The 10,482-nt window shown below is 49.2% G+C and overlaps 1 protein-coding gene across 6 annotated transcripts in view; it reads left to right on the top strand.

Moving 5' to 3' along the window:
• The window catches only part of WDR93 (WD repeat domain 93), a 24,438-nt gene extending 14,226 nt beyond the window's left edge, over positions 1 to 10,212 (top strand). For 5 of the 6 annotated variants that reach the window (XM_075897090.1, XM_075897094.1, XM_075897089.1 and 2 more), the window contains 5 exons: positions 651 to 846; positions 1,547 to 1,607; positions 2,178 to 2,334; positions 4,018 to 4,198; positions 5,720 to 10,212. In XM_075897090.1, the coding sequence (XP_075753205.1) occupies positions 651 to 846; positions 1,547 to 1,607; positions 2,178 to 2,334; positions 4,018 to 4,198; positions 5,720 to 5,819 (695 nt within the window). In that variant the 3' untranslated portion in view covers positions 5,820 to 10,212. Of the gene's footprint in view, positions 1 to 650; positions 847 to 1,546; positions 1,608 to 2,177; positions 2,335 to 4,017; positions 4,199 to 5,719 lie in introns of those variants that run through there. The other variant, XR_012895732.1, reaches the window with a different exon arrangement.
• The last annotated feature ends 270 nt before the right edge of the window (positions 10,213 to 10,482 follow it).

Raw genomic sequence — 10,482 nt, forward strand, 5'->3', positions numbered from 1 at the left:
ACGACTGTCGCAAAGTCCAAGAGCCTGCCCTACTCTGCACTTGGGTAGAAACTGTGACTACACTGCAGCAGCACCAGTCCCACCCAACTCCATATCCTGAGAGTGCAGCGTCATCACACTGTGATACCACCACAAGGCAATGTAAAGGTTGGGTCCCGCAAGCCAAAGCTGAGGTGGTGTCAACCAATGTCCCCTCTAGTTTTATCCATCCATGTGCAGGATACATTTTGTTATGTGCGCCAATACGTGTGGACGTTCACCTCCAGTAGAAACGCCTGCTGCCAACTGTGGGTACTCTGCCAATCATCTGGGCAGCATTTGAATCTCTCCTGGGTGGCTGCCCAAGTGCAGAGCTTACCGGGAATACTGGTGGCAGCCGAGCCACGCTGTGCTATAGCCAGGAGGACAGTGGGAAAAATGAGCCCAAAACAGATGGCCCAGTTCCTGGCCATGCTGGTAAGATGGTGTTGTGCTCCACACCCATCCTATGCAAGTCACTAGCTCGCTATGGTACTTACAAGCTCTTCAGTACTTCATCATGGAGACGCGGGGTGGAGCTCCACACAGCTCACCGGGGCCAGATTCAGTGCTGACTCCTGGAACTCTTCGCTGCTTTGTTTCTAACTGTTGAGTGCTTGTGCCTTTCCCAGGGTTCCCACTAAGTGTGACTGCCCTTCCAGAGGGATGTCTCAGCCGTGCTATCCACTTCCTGCAGACACCTACAGCTCCAAGCGACCAGCTGCCTAGCCCCAAAGTGCAGCTTCTTGTTCTGTGTACAGATGGGTCTCTCCACCTGGTTACAGTGTCGAAGCTGAGAGAGTCCAGGATTGTGCTCCTGGCAGACAGGTGAGGTGGGGTCTGCTAGGTCCCACAGAGGTTGGTGACAGGCCAGTTGTCTCAGTAGCATAGTGGGGGTCCCCCTCCTCTAGAAGGGATTTGCAAAGACCTCCCCTCTTCTTGGGAGACCCCACCACTGCCTTGGGGAAGGCAGGGATCCACCCAGCAAACTCTCCTGCCCCATTGTCAGTAGCAAACACTCAGGTTTACAGCAACTCCTTTTGTTTAGCAGTAATTATACAATCACAATGCTATGATCAGTCCTACAGGCATGGATTAGGGCATCTCCTCCCTCTAGGCTCTGGCTGATACACATGGTGATATGGGCTCATGAGACCACAGGCTCAGGCTGCCCTTGGCTTGTCCCTCCAGCCCTGCCTGGAGCCATGGCTCAGCCAGCACTGTCCCTGTTGTAGCCACCTGGAGGTCTTGCTGTTGCCTTCTCTGTCATCTTCCCAGGAAAAGCGTGGAACAGAGGTTGGGGTGGAATTCCCTGACCTGCGCCTGCCCAATTCCTGTTTGCTTGTGCTCTAGCCAATCAGAGCTTTGGGGGAAGGGCCAGTCCCAGTTTGCTGATCTCAGTAGGGTAGCATTTGGCCTAAATTCCATACCAACCCCTACATCATGCACTGCAGCTCTTGCTGTCATGGTTCCACAAAGTGCTGTGTCTGCACCCAAGCAGCATCCTAAGGATGGGTTTATTTTACAGGCCTGAAGACCCAGATCAGACCATCAGTGCTGTAGCACCAATTCCAGCCTTACCGGGTGCAGTGAGTGTTGCAAGTCATCCTTTCTGGGCACTGTGTCCTCTGAAGAGCATGCCAGAGTGTAGGGCCTTGGGGGGAAGAGCTTTAGCAGCTTGTCTCTGTCACGGAGGACTGGGTGAGGGCTGAGGGGAAGCATCCCCAGGAAATCCCAGTCCTTTAAGGCATGGAGAGTCCAGCCCAACCCAGTTATAAGCTACGGGTGGAATGTGGAGCCTCATGACTAGTGGAGATGGACATCCATTTCAAAACAGGCACAAGGGCCTGGTGGAAAATAAACGCTTAAAAGAATCTGGCTGGAGCCAGCCCTAGCACAGCAAGCACCGAGCAAGCTCTGCTCTGCTGTTGCACCTCATTCCCGACCCTTTGCACAGCTGCTACTGCTGCCTTGGGCTCTCTGGGCAGCTCTGGCCCATGCATCTCATTTCTGGGCTGCAGGGTTTCTGCATCCTGTTAGGGCAGAAGGACTGAGGCTGTCAGGGTCTCAGCCAAGGGACATGGGAAGGGCACTCAGAGCCAGGACGTAAGCCTTGCAAGTGCTCTCCTTGCAGCTTCTGTGCCCTGTTGTTATTTCAGGTGCTGGTGTTCTCCTGGGACGGCACAGTGTGCCTCACAGACACGGCCACGCCACAGACTGTTTGCCAGTTCATCACCCCACCTTCTCACACAGTGGCATCCCCCTGGCAGCCAGTCTTTACCCTGGATACCAATAGCCAATGCTTGCTCCTCCGAGGTAGGGAGTCTGATACAGATGGGAGCAGGTGGAGGGAACAACCTGCTCCTGTCACAGGTGGGAGGGGAAGGAGGGTCACAGAGCTCTAGCTCCTGCCAAGGGTTTCAAGCTAGCAAGTCCTAGGAGGTGGAAGAATCAACTCACAATATGAAATGGGGATGGGGTCTCCCCTGATGGCTTCAAGATCTGTACAAACTGCCCTGTACACCAGGCAGATTAGCACTGTACAGCATTGATGCACTGGTATCCATCAGTATGCTGGCCCCTCTGAAAGCTGCTCACAGGCCGTGCGCTGGCCTTCCAGTGCCTCCTGCTAGTGTGAAGCAACAGGACTTGCATGGGGCAGCAGGGACTGAAATCTTTAAACATCATTGCTGGAGCCATGGGGATTGCAGTCCCATGCTTCAGTCACTGCCCAGGCTGGATTAGACCAGGGTATCAGGTTGAGTAGACTGGCTGCCTCTCCTTTCCCTGCAACTGGTCTTCCGGAGATAGCAGCTGCTAGGATTAAACAGCAACCTGAGGGTTGAATTTCTGGTCATCTTTGAGTGCTTGTATCATTCTCTGTCAGCTGCTGCAGGGGTCCTCAGCTTTCTAAAGGGTGGGCAACATGTTAGGTGAGAGAATGTTTTCTACACATCTCCAGTCCTACTTTCCATCAGTTGGTTGTACCTCTCTTCCTATTAGCAATGGCCTGCCCCTCCTCCTTCCCATTTGTGATTCTAGAACATCCCTTCTGATAATTGTCCAGGTAGCCCACTGCTGCAAGTGACACTGGGAAAGCATTGCTATATTAGTAGCTGCTCCAGGGTGATGAAGCAACTGGGAAGAAGAGGGAGGAGGACCAAACTCCACATGCTCAGCTAGCTTTTTGCCAGCCCCAGCATGTGCTGTTTAAGCCCCAACGTAAGGATATCCATGCTGGAACGTCTCTGTGGTGCAGTGGGTCAGTGTGTTCAGCTGTTAGCTAAAAGGTGGTTTGAGCCCACCCAGGGGTGGCAGCGCCAGCTGTGTTAAGTCTGTGCTTCTTGGTGGCTTCTTGAGGCCTACTGGGAGCCTCAAACAGGCTTTTTAATAAGTAGCAGGTTTAAAAACAAACCAAAGGAAGTATTTCTTCACACAACACGCAGTCAACCTGTGGAACTCCTTGCCAGAGGATGTTGTGAAGGCCTGGTTTTTAACAGGTTCAAAAAGAGCTAGATAAATTCATGGGGGAGAGATCTATCAATGGCTACTAACCAGGATGGGTAGGAATGGTGTCCCTAGCCTCTGTTTGTCAGGGCACCAGGGAATGTATCACTTGACTATTACCTGTTCTGTGCATTCCCTCTGGGGCATCTGGCATTGGCCGCAGTCAGCAGACAGGATACTGAGCTAGGTGGACCTTTGGTCTGATCCAGTGCGGCCATTTTTATGTTTTTATTTTTAGCACACCAGTTCCAGAACTGTGTGGTCAGCTGGTGGCTCAGGACTGTTTGGTCAGTGGTAGTGATCCCTGCTCTGAATGAGGCCATTTTCTTCTCTCCCACTGAGTAGGTTGAAATCAGAGCAGTCTGGGGAACAGTGCACACTGGTTGGTGCAGCCAGCTCCATGGTGGCTTTGGGTTGCTCTTGGCCTCCAGTGACGGCTCTGCAGAATGCATATCCCACTGAGACAGCCATGTCTTCTCTTCCGGTCCACAGGAGATGAGCAGCAGCAGGCGGGTCTCCCGCCACAGACCAAATACAATCAAAGCTCCATCTTCCTTTTTTATTTTAATTCTTACCAATCCCTGGAGGTTTTCCCAGCAGTACCGGAGCCTCCTCCTGACTCCCTGCAGTACCTGCCCTGGGAGGAGAGATGTGACATTTTCCTCCATGAAAGGTAAGTTTTTCCCATCAGGAAGTCCGGAATGTTGGAAGCTGAGACTTTGCTCAAACTCCTGGTAGGGCAGGTCCCACCCTAGGGCACCTGTGAAATTCCAAAACGGCCGGAGGCAGGATCGTCACTCCAGGTCACTGGTTTGATTCGTTCCTATATTCCTTGGGTTAGAACGGAGTACACTCTGGGCTATACAGGGTAGCTGTGTCCATGCAAAAGAGCAGACAGACACTCCTCCTCAAGCATCCAGCTCTGCCTCTGGGATCTCTCCAGATGGTTCTGTTTCCTTGTGAACACAATTGCAGGACAGATTCCTCCCTTACTTAAGAGGCACAGCAGGTTTCTCTGCTTGAATGGGAACTCTTGTATTGCATCTTTGATGCAAATATACCATTGACTAGGCAGAGGCCTTGCTATCTCATATTGTCACTAGATGGCAGTGTTACATCACTTACTGGATGCACTGTTACTTTTAAAAGCCTATGCCTAGCCTCTGCTTATCAAAATTGTTTATTGGAAATGGGCAATAGGGGAAGGACCACTTGATGATTATCTGTTCTGTTCATTCCTTCTGGGGCATCTGGCATTGGCCACTATTGGAAAACACTAGATGGATCTTTGATCTGATCCAGTATGGCCGTTCTTATGAAGTGGCCTAGCAGGATTCTGTTACCTAGTGCTTTTCTAGGCCCGAGGCCATGGAGTGGAGGGCTAGCTCAGGGCACAGAAAGCCTTTCATCCAACTCAGTAGTGCCTCCCCTCCCTATAGCTCTGCCCTGAGAAGAGCTTCTCCTGTCTGCTTTCTACTGTTAAACTTGGAGACCATAGTCTCTGCTAAGGTGTGCACCTGCACACAACACATTCTTCCCTTGCCCACCTCCTCTGGAGAGCCACACAGCAGGACTCACATGGTAGGCAGCTGCTCTGGCAGAGGGGGCTGGCTGAGACAAAGTGGTGAGGGAGCCACTGAGGCAGTGGGGCCCAGGGTCTATTCTGGTGGCTAGTGCCAGGAATGGGAAATGCTGCATGGCAGGGGAGGGGGGCAGGTTTCTGCTCCAGAGGACAGGATAATAAATTGGATGCCACAGTGGCACACATCCCAACCAGCGCACATGACCGATACTAGGGCACAAGCCAAAACTAATTCCACTCACGGTTGGAAAATCTTAGCATGAACACTATTGGAGACCCCCATTACCCAATAATCAGAGCTTAAATCACCAACCCACAGAAGGACAAGTTTGCAGCAGACCTTAGCTTAGTTCACAGCAAGTACCAATGCAGCACACTAGCTTGTGCTCCCAAAGGCTAAAAGATAAGAACACACATGAGGTGGCTGCTTGCTGCCAGCATTCCAGCCCAGAGCAGCCCATCTGAAGAGTGTCCGGCTGCTCTGTATCTCCATCTGCATTGGAGGAAAGTGGTTAATTCACACGGATTTCTCTTTAACTGGTTTGATAAAGCCCAGAGGGCTCTGGGATGGGGAATAAAACAAGGTCTGTGCCCCTGCTTTCTCCTTGTTAGGCTGCAGCGCCTGCCAAGAGTCAGCCAGCAGATACCTGAGTGCTGGAGCCAGCTGCGGAAGCATGCAGTTGCCCTGCAGCGGGAAAGCCGGAAGAAGTGATGGGGGCAGGAAGAGTTACAGTCAAGATCAACATTGCAGCCTTGGGCTGGCACTAGGCCCGCAGACCTGGCTCAGCATTGGCATTTTAACAGCAGGCTATTTATTTTAACTCACTGATCTTGACTAATCTCTCCCTCGAGGCAGCTCATCATACTGATCCTTCCTCCACCCCCACATCTTACCCAAGCCCTCTGATCAGCCCATGCTAGCAGGGATCAGCTCCTCTTCCAGTTGTACTTGCACCATGTTGGGAGCATTCCAATAGCCGTGTCTGCTTATGCCAGAGATGAACCCAGCAGCCCCATTGAGCTAGAGAATGTGTGGTGAGCCTTTGAGTCCCATGTGGATGTGGAAATCCAAGCCTAAGCAAAAGCTTCATGAATGCAGGTAGCTCCACATCCCTCCCTTTCAATAAAGGCCTTTGCACACTGTATGTCTATGGTGTTTCAGAGGCTTGGCACTGAAGTGGGATTGCTCTTCTACCTCATCCCCTGGCATCTGAAGCTGCCTGGTGCTTGGGATGGGAGAGAATAGGACAGTGCATGCAGAAGGACAAAGGCACCATTGTCCCACATGCTGTTGGTGGCCTTTAGGAGCAACAGGAAATCCAGAGGTTCCCCTGACTCACAAGCTTTATTGAACAAGGTTGAGCCAACCCAGTGTTAGAGGCCAATGCTGGCACTAGCTATGCCTCTAGCTGCTTCTGGCCAACATCAGTTCTTTACCCAACCTCACATAAGGAAAATGTTGCTTTCAGTCATTTAGCCCAATGAGATCTACACATTTATCTAGATTCTTCGCACTGTGGCATGTGGGTCCCTGCCATAGGGAAGGAATGAGGAAGTACAGGACAGAAGAGAGGGGGAAGGCCAGAGAGACATGGGAGGGAGGAGCAGAACAGTGCTGGGGGCTGGGTTGATTTCTAGCCTTGCCTGTTTGCAGGCACACTAACCCTGCCATCTAACTTAGGCACCATATAAAGCAAAGTCATTATGCTGGGACTCTGTCACTTGTCACATAAGGGAAAGAGGGTGCCTGCTGCCCACAGAGCTGCCTTTGTGACATTCCTAAGACCGAATGGGTGTAGGAGTAAGACACTGGACTCGAGTGCCATGAGATGATGGAGAAATAAGTATTTTTGGCCAGAAAATCTAGAATCTGTTCCTAGCAGTCCATGGAGGTGCTAGTTACTGGTAGGACACATGGGGTTGGACATTGTCCTCAAAAAATTCTTCTGCTGTTATAATCTTGAGCAAGTAACTTCTACCTTGGGTCTTGCTAGATACCCAGAGCGAGGCAACCCTGGATGTGCTTCAGATTTATTCCCATTTGATTACCAATTCTGCCTGGAGCCAACATCTGTTCATTGGAGAATCAGTAAGAAAATTGGGTCACTATGAACTCCAGAGTCAACCTGCTTGCAGTCAACCTGTGGAACTCCTTGCCAAAGGAGGCTGTGAAGGCTAGGCCTATAACAGTGTTTAAAAAAGAGCTAGATAAATTCATGGAGGTTAAGTCCATAAAAGGCTATTAGCCAGAGGGTAAGGAATGGTGTCCTTGGCCTCTGTTTGTCAAAGGCTGGAGATGGATGGCAGTAGACAAATTGTTTGATCATTGTCTTCGGTCCACCCCCTCTGGGGCACCTGGTGCTGGCCACTGTCGGCAGACAGGATACTGGACTAGATGGACCTTTGGTCTGACCCAGTATGGCCACTCTTATGTTAGAGGCGGCCAAAGTATTTCTGGAGGCTGCATGGGTCAGGGAAAGTTAGAACCACACTCACCTACCCTGTGGGTTGCTTAGAAGCAGATGTTAAGAGCAGCATCAGGCCCAATGTTTGTTAGATGAGCAGCAGAGGGAGCTCAGAGAATGTTTTTTTGCTCTGAGCTGATCTATAGCCTGGGTCTGCATTCCTTGGTATTCCAAATGGCTCTAAACATGGCTACCAACTCTAAACAATAAGCAATTTACTGATGAACCAGAGGCTCGAAAGATTCTCTAGGGGTGGTGTTTTGTGGCAAGGGACTGGGGCCGCGAAGGAGGAAAGCCCGAGACTTAAATGTACTTAACCAATTTCAAACTTTATTATTGACTACACTCTGATTATATTAAATTACTGTCTTTGATTTGTTTAAGACAACATAGCATGCAAATAAAACATACATTAAAGAAAGTCAATACAAAAGTCAATACAACAATAATAAAAACTCCTCCTACAGCCAATCCCACTATGGTTATCTTGGAACAGCCGGTAGAGTTAGTTATTAGTTTGCCTATTCACTTAACAATCCCTCAATTCTTCTCCTAGTTCTTATTTAGACCTAGGTTTTGTACCATTATACTCAGGGCTCGCCGAACCGCGGCGAGCCCTGCTCGCCAGCCACGCTGTCCAGCGATCTGCGCATGCACAGATTGCCCGAACCCGGCTCTTCCAGGTTGTAATCTACTCGCCACGGGTGAGTAGATTACACAGTTTGTCGAGCCCTGATTATACTATATGGTTAATACAATACAACTAACTATTGCTAAGCTGATAAATAATATATTAAGCAATACTTACAAACCCAGTGACAATTACGATACACAGACAAAAAACAATGCATAGCATGCTCCGGATTTGTACACCCTTTCATGATTCGGTGGGTGGGAGGCAGCCTTGGGTGATCAACCCCTTAGCTAGGCTGGACGATACGTGCCTTCTATTTTGATACGGAACCTCCCCGAGCTTAGGGCTCAGGGTGCTTTATACTATAATTTTGACATCCGGTACCATATTAGGGTTCCTTCCTTGTGACATGACGTCTGCCTCAGGGCATTGTGGTTAGTGCCTGATGCAGACATGACTGGCACATGTGAAAACTAGCTATGTTTTTTGTTTTCCTGCTCCAGGTGCTTGTGAACTGATGTATATAACAGCTCATTTCTCTTATTCCTATCTTGTCCTGTTTTTTTAGTGCTCGTTAACTTAGTGTATGGAACAGCTTGTGTCCCTACTCTTATCTTTTTGGCCCAGGTGCTTGCCAAGTTAAGTTCCGTTTACTGAGGCTTGAAGGCCCCTGGCCCGGGTGCTTGCCTCGTTAAGTTCCGTTTACTGAGAACTGTGCTGAGCACCCGAGGGACTTCAAGGTCTGTCTCTGGATCCACCTCAGTGGCCTGTGTTTTTCTTGTGAGGGGCTTTAGTGTGGTAGTATGGGCAATACGCGCAAGGCCGTGGTCAAAAGGACCTGCTACACGACATTTACTACACTCAATACAGTAACCAAGTACTCATAAGCATGTGATCTGTATATTTACAGAGAGGTCAGACCTAGGAAGGCCAGTCTCATCCTGGCATACTCCAACAATGACAGTATAGGGTCTGACAAACCACCTTCAAATTCATAACGTTTATACTCTGCCACAAGCAAGTGTCATAGCCAGTTACCACTCTAGCAAACAAATGATTTGAGACAACTCTCCTTTTAAAATTTGATCCAAATAAGATTTAAAACCTCCTTTCCCCCCATAGTATTTCCACCTCCTCTCTTTCCCTCTTTCCTGCTGACCAGATTTTTCATTACACCTTAGGTAAAATAAAATGGAGATAATACAGGTATGTGGGGTAGGAAGGTCTATGCTGGCTCCTTTTAAGAGAAATTCTTACTGAAAACCATCTGCAGTCACCCCTCTCACTCAGGGACCTTCTTAGAAGCTTCCCCTTATTTTATTATTCTTTAAACTGGACATCCTCCCTACTGCATTCCCCTTTTGCCTGAGAATTCATTTTCAAGGCCAGACTTCTGCCTCCTAGTCGGCCTCTTTTTACAAATCAAACTTAAGTTCACTCTAATTCTTTATTTTTTTAATCCTTCACTAAAGTAGAGTGAGGAGGGGGGTTAGAAATAAAGAGCCTAATTGTACAGCTGAGCATTGTTTCCTTTGTGCAAGATTCCTCATCCCCCATCTTGCTTCCTGTGCTGCAGAAATATGCGGTCTCTGTAACAGCACCAGATCAGCCCTCCTGCCACATACACACTACTGGGGAACTCATGCATCCTGATGCTGTCCCCAAAAGAACAACTGTGGCTCTCCCACAATAACCCCTTAAGAGAGGGCATGATATTCACCTTGTCAATGGATAGTCAGTTAGTGTGAATGTATTTACTCCCAGAAATGCTTATTAACACACACAACTGTAATGAATAAAGCCCCATTAATGTGTCTGACGATGATAACTAGGGTCAGGGAGACACCATGGCTGTGTCTAGACTGGCCAGTTTTTCCGGAAAATCAGCCGCTTTTCCAGAAAAACTTGCCAGCTGTCTACACTGGCCACTTGAATTTCTGCAAAAGCACTGACTTCCTACTGTAAGAAATCAGTGCTTTTTGCGGAAATACTATGCTGCTCCCGTTTGGGCAAAAGTCCCTTTTGTGCAAAGCTTTTGCGCAAAAGGGCCAGTGTAGACAGCTGAGATTTGTTTTGTGCAAAAAAGCCCCGATTGCGAAAATGGCGATCGGGGCTTTTTTTGCGCAAAACCACGTCTAGATTGGCCACGGACGCTTTTCCGCAAAAAGTGCTTTTGCGGAAAAGCGTCCGTGCCAATCTAGATGCTCTTTTCCAAAAATGCTTTTAACGGAAAATCATGCCAGTCTAGACGTAGCCCATGCGGAATGGAAAGGAAT

The sequence above is a fragment of the Pelodiscus sinensis genome, chromosome 14 (genome assembly GCF_049634645.1).
Source record: "Pelodiscus sinensis isolate JC-2024 chromosome 14, ASM4963464v1, whole genome shotgun sequence".
Taxonomy (NCBI): Eukaryota; Metazoa; Chordata; order Testudines; family Trionychidae; genus Pelodiscus; species Pelodiscus sinensis.